Genomic DNA, 16,618 nt, shown 5'->3' with positions numbered 1-16,618 from the left:
GCAACTTGGCAAATGTGAAGAAGTTTGTGCCAAGTCCAACTTCCTAACTCTCTAAAATTACAAATCAAAGATCTATAGATATAGATAGAAGATATTTGTTTCCTTTTCATGTCATCAAAGAGTCATAATGCTTCCTGGATGTTCCCGATAAGAAACGATAGAGAGGGGAAGGGGGAAAGGGATTGCGGGAAGTGGGCTGCCATCTACGGGGAAGAGGAGAGAGAGTAGGTCATAGCCGCTCTCAAGTAAATAGTTCAACGGCTGAGATTGGATGAGTTAAATCAACGGTTATCCGAGGAAGAACGAACCGTCAGTACGGTCCGCGACCGTTTAGCCTTATTTATTTTAACCGTTTTTTCTAAGCCACACGGTCCACAGTCCACACCCACCTGAATGGACCACAGCACCATTTGTAATATTAAGCGATTCGAGTGGCAAATTAGTAACAGTGCTGGCTTAGTAGTAGAACCAGACAACAACTCCGTCTCGACTCTCCTTATCAGATAACGTGGTCGCTAGATGTCTTTTTCTCTAAGCTTCCTCTCGTCTCTTCACAGTGTTGCAGACATGGCGGAAAAGCCAATCCGATTCGGCATTCTGGGCTGCGCAGACATAGCGCGTAAGCAGTCTAGAGCCATAACCCTTTCTCCCAATTCAACCCTCTACGCCGTCGGCAGCCGTTCTCTCGACAAGGCCAAGAAATTTGCCGTGGAGAATGGTTTCCCTCCGTCGGCGAAGATCTACGGCAGTTATGAAGCTGTACTCGATGACCCAGATGTGGACGCTGTGTATGTTCCGCTTCCGACGAGCCTCCACGTGCGGTGGGCAGTGCTGGCCGCGGAGAAGAAGAAGCACCTGTTGCTGGAGAAGCCTGTGGCTTTGAACGTGGCCGAGTTCGATCGGATCATCGACGCCTGCGAGGCCAATGGTGTGCAGTTCATGGACGGAACCATGTGGATGCACCACCCTAGGACTGCCAAGATGAAAGAGTTCATTTCTGATTCGCAGCGTTTCGGTGATCTCAAGACGGCAAGTTTCTTCAAATCTTGGTCCTTTACACTTACATTTCATCGATTTCCTTACTTCTTCCTTTACATTAGGGTTTCGAGCTTAATTGCTTCAGGGGTTGGATTTTATCTACACTACATTATCTTGTTTTGATCATGCATTCATCCATGGAGGATAGATAGATTGAGGATTTTGGCTTTTGAATTGAAGTGGGTGGAGAAAAGGGACGGGTAATTGTTTCTGGTATGCTAAGCTGAGTGATCAATTCTCCACGATTAAATTTGAAGGGAAATTCTGTCAAGTGGATTTTAGACCAGTCTGTTTTGTGGAAGAGAATGTCACTCAACCGAGGAAACTTGTATATAATGATGTCGCTAGCTAATGTTGTTGTTGAGACAGGGGCGCAATTGAAAGAAGAGAATTAGAAACGAGTGGATTTTGGGTAAATAGAAGTAGTACCAACAGGTAATAAGATGAAATGAATTTTATTGTAAGGGTTTCCACCTATATCTAGAAGACCAGAAGCTGTTTCTTTTTTTTTTTTTGGGGGGGTGTGGGGGTGTGGTGTTGGGAGGGGCTAGGAGTTGGAGAACTTGGTCAAAATTTTCCTGGTGCATCTCTGGTATTCTACGCCAGCAGTCCAGAAAAACCAATGAGAGAAGCAAGGAAATTAGTAATGTTCACAGACATTCAGTAGTTGAGGTTTGAAATGAAAGGCTGAGTTTTGTTATGAAAAGAAAACTGGAAAATTGAAAATATAAACTTAGTGAAGTAATGGAATTCATGAAATGATTTAGTTTTTGGAGGGTTGAAATTAGTGTTAGAGCTTGAAATTTGATGCAAGGGACTCAATGTTACAAAAGAAAATGACATGACTGGATAGGATAGATGGCCTTTCTCAGCTGGGATTAGGTTTAGTTAGATTTCCCAACCTGTGGCTATAGCTCTTTATCTCCCTCCTTCCCTTCTTTGTAGGTTTTTCTTTTTTTGGTGGGTTTGGGGGAGGGGGTTATCAAACACTTGTCTGTGAGGTGTGTCTGGGTTTATGGCTTTGCACAGATTAAGTATAAAAATATAAGAGAGAGAAGTGATGCATTTAAGTACATTATTATATGGTTGAAAAGGCACAAGAAAGATGAGATTAAATCATTGAAAAAAAGTAAGAGTTTTAAGGGCCAGTTGACTGGATTTTAGAGTTGTGCACTTGTGAACAGCAGTCATGAATAGCAATTTTTTCTATGGTAATAGGCTTCACAATTTAGAGTTAAGAAGAAAATTGGAGTTTGGTTACAGAGTGGCAAGGTGACCTAAAAACACCAGGGGAATTAAGAAATTTTGCAGAAAACATAGAAGCAATATGAAGAACAGTATATACCCAAACCCATTTGAACACATACTTATGATTTAGAGCTACTCAGATTACAATGAAAAGAGATCCAAACTGAACCAGAGCACATGTAGTACATGATGTAATCCAAAATTTAAAGTCTCAAAAATACCCTGCATGATGAAAAAGTTTAGAGAAATTTAAAATAAGCAGGAATTTGTGAATCTAACAAAAATACCTTTGATGGAGCTTTCGTAACCATTTGGAACACAGAACAATAATTCCCTTCACTGCTGACAGTTAAGTTTGGGCTTCTTAGCTTATTAGTAGCCAATGGAAGAAAAGCTCAATGTCTTGACTTTTAACTTACCTTCCATTGCAGGTTGGTGAATTTCATGACCTCAACATCAACCAATCTAACAATGTGCTCAAGTCCTAAGCCTTACTGCTTTTAGCCTCTTCTTTTTGTACAAAATCAGTTTACTGATTTAGTCCCCTCCCCCCCCCCCCCTCCTTTGTTTTCATTTGTTGCTGATGCACAGGGCACATTTCATTTGTTCTAGGGAATCAAACCAGAAAAATTTTAGTGCAGATATGTTGTTTTCTTCTCTGATGTGGTCTTATATTTTTCACTTGTATTGAGTATAGGTCAAGTGACATCAGGGTATATTTGAAGCAAGTGTACTAATTTCTTATCATAGTAATTGTTATAAACTATGGTTATATATATATATATGTGTGTGTGTGTGTGTGTGATACAGTCTCCCTGATTTTTTTTCTCTATCTGTTGTATTGTTACTTCTTTAGCATATATTTCTAGCCAAAAGAAGAAAAACCTAAGAGAAACTTGTTTAGTAGCTTGGTTTAATTTTGATCACCAATTATCCTAAAGTGACCCTTATGTTCTTGCAGGTTCACAGCTTCTTTTCGTTTGCTGTTGGTGATGATTTTCTCAAGAATGACATCCGGATAAAGCCAGATCTTGATAGCCTTGGAGTTCTTGGTGATGCTGGCTGGTACTGCATCAGGTCGATATTGTGGGCTGCGGACTATGAACTGCCCAAGACAGTGACTGCTCTCCGTGGACCTGTTCGTAATGAAGCAGGAGTGCTCTTGGCTTGTGGATCTTCTTTACAGTGGGAGGATGGGAAGACATCAACTTTCCATTGCTCATTCCTCTCCAATTTGACCATGGATATAACTGCGGTTGGAACAAAAGGAACTCTACACGTTCATGATTTTATTATCCCTCAAGAAGAGAGAGCTGCTTCATTTTCTGCTGCTTCTCAGACTGGATTCACGGAGCTCGTTACAGGTTGGGTTCCATTGCCTTCTCAGCATGTGGTCACAACAGATCTCCCTCAAGAAGCCTGCATGGTGAGGGAGTTCTCAAGGTTGGTGAAAAGTATAAAGGAGGGTGGTTCCAAACCAGAGAGTAAGTGGCCCAGCATCAGCAGGAAGACACAACTGGTTCTGGATGCAGTTAAGGAATCCATTGAGAAAGGTTTCGAGCCGGTCCAAGTTAGGGATTAATCTGGAGATTGAGACTCACATTTTCCTTAATTTTTTTTTGTAATATCCATTTGCTTGCTTAGTGGTCCGTCAAGAACAGGCCTGTTCGAGTGACATTGTTTTGTTTTTGAACGGTGTTATCTGTAGGGTGTCTGGTTGTCTGAAAAGTGTGGAGAGTGTAGTGTGTGAAAATGCATTTGTAAGAGAGTGGGAAGTGGGTGGGTTTTGTTGTTTCATCAAAAGAAAAGGGGGTGGGTTTAGTCCCACATCGGGTGTGTGTGTGTGTGGTGTATGTGTTGTGTATATCTGCCATTCCACGGTTCCAAAAGTCGGTTAACCTTTTGGGATTGGTATGTGGTTTGTGTGATTACACTTCACTTTGTTGTTTCATCAAAAGAAAAAAGGGTGGGTTTAGTCTCACATCGGGTGTGTGTGGTGGTGTATGTGTTGTGTATATCTGCCATTCCACGGTTCCAAAAATCAGTTAACCTTTTGAGATTGGTGTGTGGTTTGTGTGATTACACTTCACTGTGTTGTTTCATCAAAAACCAAAAAAAGAGAGTGGGAAGTGAAGTAAATGGAAGGAATAATCTCATGATTTCCAATAATGATGTTTGGTTGTGCCACGTTCATGAAGATGACTGGAACCATCCATCGTTTTTTAAAACCGGTTCAAACCAGTGGTTGAACGGAAGTAATTCGAATTGCTCTATCTTTTGGCTCATCGGTTTTCCAAGTCTGCCCCAGTTTTATCCTCAAAATCAATAAAAACCTAATGGGAAAAAAGAAGGCACGTGACTGTTGAAATATACATCCTCTCACATCTCTTTCTTTCTTTTTTGTTTTTTTTAAAATTAATGTTTTGGGCCTTCTATAGAACTATTCTATGTTTTTTGAGTAATTTACACATATCATCCTGAGGTTTGACAAAAGGATAATTTTGCCATCCAGTTTTGGAAAATTCTGTGCATTCCCTTTAGGTTTACAAATATTAACAGTCAGTTCATGATTAACAGTGCTAAAAATATGAGATAAAATGACAAAATTGCCCTTACCAAGAAAACCAAAAAACAACCTACAATTCATCTGAGATGGGGGTATCCTGAATCGGCTCAAATCACAACCTTTGAGAGTTCTCCCATTGCCTGTACAAACAGAGAAAGCCATCTAATCTTCTGTCAATCTGCAGGCGACCATCAAGTGAGGAGGCACCATTTCTGCATCATCGAGTTCGTCGTCACTCTCATTAGAATCCAATAATGCAATGACGAATTGTTATTATTGCTCCGTTGGTTCAAGATGCAGGGGATGGTAACCGGAAGAGAATGAGATGAGTTGCTCTGCTTGCTTTTCTTATTTTTACTTAGTTGACCCGAATTCGGCTGAGCAGCAGCATAGTTGCTGTTGTTGTTGGTGTTGATGAACATCTCGGCTGGATTGACGTTGTCGTCTTGGAAAACGCTGTGGTAAAGCCGATTCTCTCTCCGGTGTGATTGTTGTGGCCAAAACACATCTGTCTCTTGAAATTCGTCTTCAGCCATTCCTTGTTAGCTGGGTCGGTAAAGATACAGAACAATGAGACGAAGGAAAGAATGGATGGCTTCAGTGATTTAAGGAAGCCAACAGAAATTGGATAATGATGAGGTGAAGGTATTGGGTGGATTTATAGAATCGGACCTTCTCATTCAAGGAGAGAATTCGAAAAACAGAGAATGGTGAAGACGGAATGGAAGAAAGCATTAAAGCCCAGACAGAACAGGAAGGGATTGAATTAGATTATGGGTAGAAGAACGTTGGAGTGGAGAGAGGTTATTATTGATTACGGGTATGGGAGTGGAAGATTCAGTCTTAGTTCTTCCCCTTTCCCCTCTTCTATTAACAGATCCGAAACCCTAATCTCAACTTCATGGTCAGCATGTCCTTCCATCCTTTCCCCTCTTCTATCATTCCTGTAACTCTCCTTAACCAGTCTCTCTCTCTGGTGTTCTTTTGGCTATTCATCTCTGCATCCATGGTCTAATTTAAATAGACGGATGGAAGAACAGAAGAACGAGGCGGAGTAGTACATTATAGAGCAAGCCCCTTAGTTGGATTGTCATCATTTGGTTCTACATCGTCTGGAGTATCTCAGGTGCGCAAAAGGGTTTTGATTTGAGATTTTTTTTTCAATTTGAAACCCTAAATTCCTTAAGGGTTGAAAAGTTTTATAAATCTATCATTTGGAGAAGATGAGTTGGAGGTCTTTTTTATTTTAATTTTTTACAAAGCTAATTTTGTCAGTTCACCTCTTATTTTTAACATTATTAGTCATGAATTAACGAAATTGACTTATTTGTTACTGTTTGCAAACCTTAAGGGGTACGTAGAATTTTTCAAAACTAAAGGGTAAAATTATTCTTTCATTAAACCTCAGGGGTGGTATGTGTAAATAATCTTTTTTTTTTTGGTAAATTCTATAGAACTATTTGTGATCAATAGAAAATGACTTCTCCCTTAATGTGATATGATTTCAATACAAGTGGTAAGCGTGCCTATCCCTCTTCTAAACTTTACCTTTAAGCATCTCATTGGCATTCAACTATTTGAATTTTGAACATTTGGAAAAAATCTCATTGCCCTCCTGTGTTCATCACTGTGATTGGTGTATGCTGCTAACTTATCAAAAATTGTCGGCATGCTTAACCCTCTCCCCTCACAAAATACGAAATTGGTTTTCTACGACAAGCTTGATTTAATTTTCATTTGAAAGTTAATACAGTATGAAACTGTGATTGGTGTATGTCGCTAGCTTACCCAAAGTTGACAGCATGCTCAACCCTCTCCCCACATAAAATATGAAATTGGTTTTCTACAAGAAGTTTGATTTAGTTTTCGTTTGAAAGTTCATACAGCATGAAAGGTCCTCCCTAACCCCCTCAAAAAAAATTTGTTGTGTACTTTTTTAACATTTTCTCAACAAGTAAATACAAACTCTTAGATGACATAAAGTATTGAGAAGACTCGGGGATCCTCTTGTGCATGATAAATGGCTTCATTGATGACCCAATTAGAAAGGGTCATATGGTCTTTTGATCTTAATATCTACCATATGGCAGGTCAAACAAAGTTTTAGCCCAAGTAGAATTGGTCACGTGGTAAATAAAAATTTAAAAGTTCTAAAAATTGAGAATTTAAAACCAGAGTGTTTGAATGATTTTCCTATAGGTGTATTTAGAACTTGACACTTTTTTTTAATTGCCTTTGTTTTATTTTCAAAGCTTATAAGATAGGGATATAAAAAGATTTTCAAAAATAAGTTTGAGAGTGACGTATCCTATGTCATTATGAAAAGTTGAGTTTTTAGTATGCATGTGAAATGAAACTATTATCCTTATTGGAAAATAATTGTCATACTAAAGGGCAAAAAATATCATTACAAAAAATTGTCATTGTCATGCACATTATTCAAGTATGCGAAATGATACTATTACCCTTAATGAAAAAAAAGTGTCATACGAAAAAGATTTTAAAAAAAATTTAAGATCTCAAATTATTTGACACCTTTAGGGCATCAATAAGAAATTCCCTTTAAAAATTAATTAAACATAATTGGACAGGTAAAAACATTGGGTAGGGAGATATGAATATGACCGACTTTGGTTGTAATATTTGGCACATGGACAATCCAGGAAATATTTTATCTACTAGCCAGTATTGCCCCCATCACATTTCCATGTGGCATAATTACAATCCCTCCATCCCCCTGCGCCCCCCCCCCTCCCAAACATAAATAAATAAAAAAGACCTACCCTCTTCTCCCATGCAAGCTTTTTGTGACTCCCCTCCTTTGGATACTTGATTGCCCAAAATCAAATTTCTTAAGAGACTGTAGAAGTCCAGCTAGGCTAAAACTTGACACTTGTGTATGGACTATGGACTTGAGGAGGACAGGTCCATCAGTAGGCATCATATGCCCTCAAACTTGGGATGATACCTAAGGCTGGACGGATATAAGGGCTTGAGAAGGCATTCCAGAGGTTCTCTAATTTTGTTGAGACCTACAATGCAGCTTCTCTTTTAATTGCCAAATCCAGATTTCCAAAATGTTCAAACTTATTCAAGGATTTATTAATATTCCCTTCATATTCATGCGGTCAAGCACCTTTTGGCATTGGAAATGAAGGCCCTGCGGTTTACTGATGGATCAATCTCTCAGAGCCAATATCTCTGAATGTCTGATAGATATTGCTTGCTTCTTTAGCTCATTTGGTTTTTCCATTGCGTTTTGAGGATTCAATTAATATTGAACTCTCCTACTAGCTCTTCCTGCCACTTGGAAAGTCCTAATGAATCTAAAATTGCTAATTAATGATTTGGTAACTGTGACAGTTTGGATTCCAGAGTTCAAGACATTAAGGCTGCAGAAATTGGATAGAGGAGGTGTAGTGGGTGACTCCCTGTAATGTAGGTCTTAATATCTTATCCAGGCTTCCCTATCGAACTTATTCTCAGATTAAAGAAGGATCTCTGCCCAATGGTGGTATAAACATGCCACATTTTTCCCTTGATCTCTGAAGACTAATTTTCTCCCATTCAAAACATACTATTGAGAATCTGTACCTGCTCTCAAGTTGATTACAGGAAAATATTGAGGACCAGAGAGAACATGTAATGCTATCCTGAATGCCCTGGCGACATGGAGGAGTTGATAGCAAATTGGATGGCCAGCCTCAAAATTGTTTTAACTTTGATCAAGAAGTCATAATGGTCACCCCAAAAACCTTTTACACGCATGTACAGCAGCAAAACCCAAGTAAATCAAAGTCCAGGGTGGAGAGTACGCCCGTGAATAACACAATTGTCATGTGATTCCATTCCTCGTGGTATCATCAGCTACCTCATAGCAGCTCTTGGCATCCAACTGAACAAGCTGTTCACGGTGGAATATAATACATAGGCCAGCCAATTTAAATTCAAAACTGTAATTTGCAATTAGGTTAAAACATTGGTCAGGGGGAGATGGATGCTTTGGTTGATTAGTTAATAGGGAGGACATTAAGTTTCTGTGCCCTTCCTCCCATGGTTTAGTTATTGACAGAGACAGAATATGTTTAGTTTGAGTGCGGCTATAAGATTGATAACAAGGTTAGAGATACTAGTTGTACAAGGGGAAGGATGTGGAAAGGAAAGCATATCCACATGAATTTAACTGGACATAAGGGCGCATTAGGTATATGGAGTTATTCTGAGGGTTTTATTTTTGTTCCAATGATCAAATTTAACCATGATAGCATCTGCCAAGAGTTTGATATTTTGGAATCATTCTATAAATCCTTAAGAAATACTCTCAATCTATTATGAAAAAACCCGAAGGATATTTTGAGCGTAGTCAAGCTAAACACAAGGACCAGCTTTATAAGACACCCAGTCATGTCTGGCATGAATCCCCTCATACATGCACCACAGCCTAACATGAAACTGAAGCCTGATATTATTTGCTTCATTTTCTTCGACTAATGAATTGGAGGATACATAAGAGATGAACTGACAAACTAATACTTTTGCAACTGTTTTCCAGAATATAGAGATTCAACATGATGGAAAGGAATACGATTTTGAAGGTGGGAAATGTATTTATTTTTATGGGGATTCAAGAAAATTAATTTTCCTTCCAATATCACTAGTGGACTCATCCTAGATTCAAAGAACGCCATTATGGATTCTTGTGGAAAGCTTATAGTTACTTAATTCTTCTCTAATGTTATACATTCTACTGTTTTTCTGTTTTGTTTTTAATCTCTTTGAACCATAGCCAATAAATCAATCTGCTGTTCTTGTCATGAAATCCATAACTCTTCATTTTCATTCCACCTTTCAACTCAGTTGAGGGTTAACCCATTGTTGTCCTATATCAAGAGAAAAAAAAACTCTCGAGTTTTCCCATGGAAAACCCCTTGGCAATTTGTTTGTCCATCCTTGCTGCTACAGAAAATCAGTAAACCCTAAAAAATTTGAATGAATAGAGTTTTTTTTTTCTTTTTTATAAACTATCACCTTTTAATCACATCAGATCACCAAAAGCACATTTTCCTACACAGTTAAATATTTAACTCGAATGGAGATAAAATTGCATGATTATCCAATTCCAGAATGAGTAATGAGACATACAAATATACCAGTATGACAATGTTAACACAAGGAATGAGCAAGGAAAGAAGATAAGAAAATAAACCCTTTTGTTCTTATAACTTTAAGGAGTAACAAAAGGGGTCGAATTTCAGAAACAATATATATCACAACGCTACCTACAACACGAACATACATACCATTCAATATCTTTGAGCAAACTCAGAATTCAACCGCCAAGCAATGAACAATTGATGAGCCAACGGGGATCACCAGGATCACTTGTGACCAAACGATTGAACCCCACAATCCCCCATTGCTATCATTATGAACCTCAACCTCCGCACACGATATCTCCATCTGTTTACCAGTCCCCTTCTTTTCCCAGATAACAGACAATCTCCCTCCGACATTAGCCATGGTCGCACCACATAAGAACTTGGGCAAATCCTTCTGCACACCTTTCAATTCCTTCCATATGCCCTCCTTCACGTCGTAACCCCTGATTTTCCCCAAATAATCATAGCAATACAAAACTCCATCAACCACAGCAGCTCTCCCCCTCCACCCCAAATCCAGCTCAGTCGGTACATAACCCCACGACGCCTCAAAAGGATCGTAGAAAACACCTCCCCGATCGGCCATGGCATAAAATTTATCCTCGATAACAGCACTCCCATGCATCCATTTCTCCCTAACCTCAGCAGGGCTGGGGACAGGAGCCCAAGACCCCAACACAGGGTCGAACACTTCCGCCCAATTAGTAGATCGAGCCCAGGAATCCACCAAGCAACCTCCCATGACATAAATTTTCCCATTGAGAACACCAGCAGCGGCGAATTCCCTACCGACACGCATTTTGGGACCGATTTCCCATCGACTGAATCGAGAATCGAAGATCCAAACGGTGGAGGATGGAATATCGTTTAGGGAACCACCAAGGACGTAGATTCTGGGACCGATGACAACGAAGGCGGAGCCGATGGCCTGAGAAGGGATGGGAGGAACAGGAGAGAGGTTTCTAGGGTTTTGAGTGTTTGATGGGGTGTGATCGAGGGCGAACCACTTGAAGGAAGAGCCATGGATGCGGACGTTAATGAAGAGGAACTGTTGGGTACAGTTGAGGCGGTTGCGAGTGGAGAAGAAGATAGGGGAGCGGAGGAGGGAGCGCCATGATTTGGAGACGAGGGAGAGATCGCTATGGTAGAAATGTGGGACCCTTGCAATGCATTGCAGGGCTACATCGTCTGGTAGGTTTGGCAGCAACAGAGATGGGTGCACCGCAAATGGAGGAGATGTTTCAGAAGAAGAAGAGGAGGAGGAGGAGGAAGATTTCATGGTTTCGCGCTCTGGCCTTCCTAACTCGCTCGCTTTACTGGCGGGTGGCTGGAGATAGAAGGAAGGATAACAGCTGAGGCTTCAGTTGAGTATCAACTATCGTTGAGTGTGATAGTTGGGATGTTCGGTGTGTTACTACCCTCTTCATATTTTGGAAGAGTAGATGGACATGGACTTATACCCTCTTAGGTTTTATATTATATTTTCCAAAGTATCCTTTAAGATTCCATTTCCTTGGCTGCCATCAAGAGTAGCAGGAATGTTCCTGCAATCTAGGTAGCAGGATAAAAAATTACGCATACCTAGGCCTTCAAACCATAACCCAACCCATGGGCTGAAATTTTGTGCCCTGCCCAGCCCAGCCAAAAATTGGACTACCCTGATTGACGTAGTCCAATCCTCTCACAGCCGCAACTCCTTGGATAGCTCTCCAAAACCGCAAGTCGTCTTCTACAACTAGGAAACTGCATTCTCATAACTGACCCGTGATAAAATCATAAAATAAACCGCAGGTCTTCTATAGAAAACGAGAGTTGTTGGGTATAGGTGGTGCATACTTGATGATGTGGCATGTCTGAACCGAGCTTGAAGCATGGTCTTGGGCTCGGTTGGGCTGCTGATGTGGCTCTTGGCCCTGCCAAATTGGGGCTGCATCTCACACACACACACACACACAGAGGATCAAACAGTTGCGTGGGCTAATTTATGGATTTTAAACCATTAGAGAAGAAAGAGGTGAACATTTGCTTTTGTATGGAAAAAGGCTGCCTTTGGTTGCAAGGGCTATCAAAGGGAAGGAATGTGAAAATGTTCAAACTTCAAAAAAGAAATTTTTGCAATCATTACCTCATGTGATTGTATAAACAGGTGCAAAGTAAGATGGAATTGCATTACCAAACATGCAATGATTTGGATTTAGTGATATAGGTAATGATTACAAAAATTCCTATTTTAAATTTAAAATTTTCAATTCTCTTCCCTTTAACACCCCCATGCAACCAAACAAAGCCAAGAAACATTGGATCAGGGAGTTTGAGAAATTGTAGCCCCACCCATGGGCTGCAATTTTATGCTCAGCCCAGTAAAAAATTGGGCTACTCCAGGCTAGTGTCTTATGGGCCAAGGAAATCAAAGGAAAAGATTGAAACCTAAAGCCCCTTATGTGCAAACACTGTTGGTTCGATTGAACCCTCAAAAGAAGTTTTCATAGTTCCGAGAGATATGTTACCAGAACTCAGTCAAGTGATCAAAAGGGGAACAAAATGAAGAGCATTGTTTGCACACAGAGCCAAGATGGGCTGGGTTCCAAATTCAGTTCGGCACAAGCCCATTCTCATTTCTCAGTGGGCTAAGCTTTTATCTATCCTAGGCCAGATTATAACCCAAGCCCAGTATAGACACAGAGCAACGGATAAGCAGAGGCCAATCTCAGGTGGGTTCAGGCTGTTTAGAAGTTCATTACTTTTGTTTCCAAGTGTAGCTCTCAACCAAAATTTGAAGCTCTATGCCTATACTTGGAGGAAATAGAAGTGCGCTGAAATCTATCAAAGAAAAAAAATGGTAATGTGGAATACAGTTCTTCAAGATTTGGACCCCTACAGAGATGCTATGTCGAAGTTCTACAGCTTTATATCTCTATGCACCTTCTCATAGTCGTGAATTTTTCAATACTTTATTTTGCCACTTGGAAAATTCCATCTAAACTGAAACTCGACATGTCAACAGGGAACCCTTCTAATCTAGTCCATATAGAAATGCATCTCAAGCACACCAGTTAATAGGGATGAGAGAATTAAGGTCTGATGCACAAGGAGAAATGATTGATTTACCCATTTAAAGCAATTTATGGAAAGGACTCTTTTTAACAGAATTATAATGTCGTGCCATGACCCACAAAGGGGTTGTCGATACTACTGTCTGAACATCAGATGTTGGATACCCCACACGCATACTTGTTGAAGTTGTCCGTAGAACACATTGTTGTGGTACCAGCCGAGGTATTCCTATGAGTCCTCGAAATAGGATGATGATGGAGATTTGATGAAGTCATATATGGGAATCCAAATATGTTGAATCACTCATGTTACGATCTTCTACATCTTAGGTCTCCCCCTGTTCTATCATCTGGTTTATATTCTTCATGTAGCTTTTAGACTAAATGACTCTATGAAACTATGTCGATTCACTCCCATATCACAGATAACGTAGAAGACGTCTTTCTTTTTTTCTGAATAATGCGAATTATGCTAAAGTTTACGACTTCAGAATATTTCTCGAAGAATCCAAATTTGCTAACCATGGTCTGATCACTTGAAGAATAATCTCATAGGTTAAGTTTTGAAAGAATGGTTGGGCCAGTTAAATTGGGCTAGAATTTGTACTTAAACTCTGTCCTTGGCCCATGCTGCCAGCTACCACGACTGTTTGTAAGGAAAAGTTTCGATTCATCAATGTCTGTTTTCAATGGAGCCCACCAGGTACCCCACCTAACAACACTTCTTCTCTATTATCCTCCTTACTCTCCTTCCTTATCTTTTTAGGCTTATATGTATTGCGTCTTAATTATTAATGCCATATTAATATATATTAAATAGATTCATTTTGGTTACCCAAGAAAAATAAAATCATTCAGGTTCAGGTGGGAATGTGATCCATTCGAATCTTTCGCGATGTATAGTTGACAAAGTTAAAAAATCCTTCGCGATCTTATGAATCTCATCTCCACATTGGAGAGAATATTACGTGGCCACGTGAGGTTGGGCTAAAATTAATGAGAATCACAGGTTTACTTATAAAACTGCCCTTTCAGAATCAGGATGGATAACCTATCCGTACTTGTATCCTTCATGTATTATTTGGCGTAGGCATGTGTCTTTTTTTTTTTTCATAAATAATCTTTCATGCATTTTCTTAGTGGGAGCAGGTGAAACATTTATCATCTCACCTAACCATACCTGAAACGTACAAATAAGTGATCCGGGTAAGGGTGTCAAAATGGAATCGAAACCCAATATTGGAATAAGAACCGATTGTTTATGACCGGATAGAATCGAATTGATCTGCACCGCATAAAAATGATTTGAAATATATATAGCACCACAATCGGACCGAGTAACGGAAACTGCATCAATTGACACTCTTAAATCTAGGATCGTGATAAGGTACCTCTTCTGTTATAGACTAAATCACCTATCTGTAATGAATGCTTCATGTACGGTTTCATGGTAATAGATATCCCTTTTTTCCAAAAAATGCCCATTCTATTAGGAGTTTCAAAAGTTGGTTCGCACCAGTAGGCCCAACTTAAATCAATCAATTGAAATTCTCGACTGGCTTGACCGGTTGCCAAATGTGTTGGACTCAAACACCAACCAATGAATAATTGTGAGTTCCCGATGTAAGTTAGTGGCCTGATGGTCATCTAAGGGTGTCAAAATCAAACCAAAATCGAATCAAACCATTTAAATTGAATGTTAGACCGTTTAATAAATGGCTTGGGTATGGCTACAGAATTGAGGCCGTTTACTTAAATAACACTCTTAAATGTATATAAATGTACCAAAATAAAAATAAACCATTTACGGAATCGAACCGTTTAATAAACGATTCGTTTCTGATTTCACAATCGAGAACATTTAAATAAATAGTTTGAACCAAACCATTTAGTCGAAACCAAACTGTTTAACACCTTCTGCGACTAGAACCGAGATCGATAACTAACCGTGTATAGCCCAATTAGCATGTTTAAACTTATTTAAACAATTATAAACCTTTTATGGCCAGTTTATAGTCCCGATTACTAAAATAGCCTGTTTAAATTCCGATTACAACCCAATTAGCCCGATTATGGACCAGTAGGCGACGATGGACTAGAAAACAGACACAAACGGTTTGGAGGCTTTAAATTGATATTGAGAGATTAGGTCTGATCGGTGTTACGATCGGACCCGACTGATAGACACCCCTACCTTCTGTGAAATGATGGAGAAAAACAAACTTTGACAAGAGGACCAGTACTGTTTCAGAGGCTGGAATTTCCATCCTTTCATTAAAAAAATTAAAAAAAAAAAAAACCCCTTAAGGAACAGAGACTTTCAAAGGTACAAATCGATGCCTGCCCAGAACCCAGATTTGAACAACTAAAATAAATAAATAAATAAATTCGCGTATCTTCCCCACCGTTTAGCACATAATCTGTCCTAAGTTTTTAATATAAAGTTGTCAACTTAACTTCGTAGGGTGTGCTGCTTAAGTCAAGAACATGTCGGAGTGGAGACTGGAGAGATGGAATTCTATTCTTCTTTTCTTCATTTCAATCCTTCAGAAATTACGGGATCTTTACTGGTTTGTTTGTTTGTTTATCCAACAACAAACATACCCCCCTTGTTTCCTTAACTGAAAAATAAAATAAAAAAACTATTGAAAAGACGATATATTCTATTTTTTGGAGGAAATTGAAAAAATTCTATAAGCTGACGGCTTCAAGAGATCCCTTCACATTTTTTATTATTTTTTTCATATTCTCTCTCCTCATCTTCTCTTACCTTATTATATGAACTGCTGGACTATGGCCTCGAGTCATTCCGTTTGGGGATTCTTTTCCAGGCTGCCAGCTTCTATACCGACTTTCAAGGTAGGACATAATAGGGGGACCCATATTAGTATCCTATTAATATAATAAATAGTGAATCAAGCACTAATCCACATAGAATCTCTCGATCGAAAGGCCAGCCGCCGGCCACGGGCATTGTTTGGTGTGTGGTTAGAAAGTTACATTTATTAGGTGGCATATTGGAATTTTTTTTTTTTAAATGTTAAGTCATTCATTCAAAATTTTTCTTTTAGGTAAATTCATTCATTCATTGTTGGTCATAGAAGGAAGTTTTTTCCATGTATTTCTATGGTTTTCAAAAATACAAATCTATTTCTACTTTTCAAAATTAATCTTTAGATTCACTCTTAATTCATTATGAATGTATAAAAATTACTTTTAATTGAATTATTGACTGATGAGATTATTTTTAGTGATAGAATAGTGAAATTAAACTATCAATTTCGGTGCAATAATTAAATAATAACAATAATAATATTTATTGTTATTATTGTTACTTTGATCTATCGATTAATAAACTGACACAACCCATCCGAAATTGGATGAATTATCAAAATTATCTTCCCTTTTTGTTTTCTTTCCCTATTCCCCCCTCCCCACCCTAAATCTCCAATATTTTCCGACCAACAAACCCTTATTATGTGCAAAACAATTCCATTATGTTGAAACACAATATAGCATGAGGCCCACTTGTAAATTAGGATGTGTACGTGGTG

General features: G+C 39.0%; 2 protein-coding genes across 2 annotated transcripts; one reads left to right on the top strand and one right to left on the bottom strand.

Moving 5' to 3' along the window:
• Positions 1-496: 496 nt before the first annotated feature.
• LOC122667660 (uncharacterized oxidoreductase At4g09670-like) lies at positions 497-3,932 on the top strand. The gene is made up of 2 exons (XM_043864032.1): positions 497-1,029; positions 3,248-3,932. Exons 1-2 carry the CDS (start codon positions 520-522, stop codon positions 3,866-3,868), a joined length of 1,131 nt encoding a protein of 376 aa, XP_043719967.1. The 5' UTR covers positions 497-519; the 3' UTR covers positions 3,869-3,932.
• A 4,691-nt stretch (positions 3,933-8,623) lies between these two features.
• On the bottom strand, positions 8,624-11,348 carry LOC122669822 (F-box/kelch-repeat protein SKIP6). Its single transcript, XM_043866682.1, has 2 exons — positions 10,153-11,348; positions 8,624-8,756 (listed from the first exon to the last, which is right to left on the bottom strand). The coding sequence occupies exon 1, from the start codon at positions 11,288-11,290 to the stop codon at positions 10,175-10,177; it is 1,116 nt and encodes a 371-aa protein (XP_043722617.1). The 5' UTR covers positions 11,291-11,348; the 3' UTR covers positions 8,624-8,756; positions 10,153-10,174.
• Between the last annotated feature and the right edge of the window lie 5,270 nt (positions 11,349-16,618).

This window comes from Telopea speciosissima, chromosome 7 (genome assembly GCF_018873765.1).
Source record: "Telopea speciosissima isolate NSW1024214 ecotype Mountain lineage chromosome 7, Tspe_v1, whole genome shotgun sequence".
Taxonomy (NCBI): domain Eukaryota; kingdom Viridiplantae; phylum Streptophyta; class Magnoliopsida; order Proteales; family Proteaceae; genus Telopea; species Telopea speciosissima.
Note: the sequence above shows the minus strand (reverse complement) of the source record. Positions and strands in the feature narration are given on the sequence as shown.

Bases quoted from the DNA above. Each gene is read 5' to 3' on its own strand.
- LOC122669822 (XM_043866682.1), bottom strand. From the start codon at position 11,290: ATGAAATCTTCCTCCTCCTCCTCCTCTTCTTCTTCTGAAACATCTCCT.
- LOC122667660 (XM_043864032.1), top strand. From the start codon at position 520: ATGTCTTTTTCTCTAAGCTTCCTCTCGTCTCTTCACAGTGTTGCAGAC. The intron at 1,030-3,247 runs GCAAGTTTCTTC...ATGTTCTTGCAG, and splicing joins GTTTCGGTGATCTCAAGACG to GTTCACAGCTTCTTTTCGTT.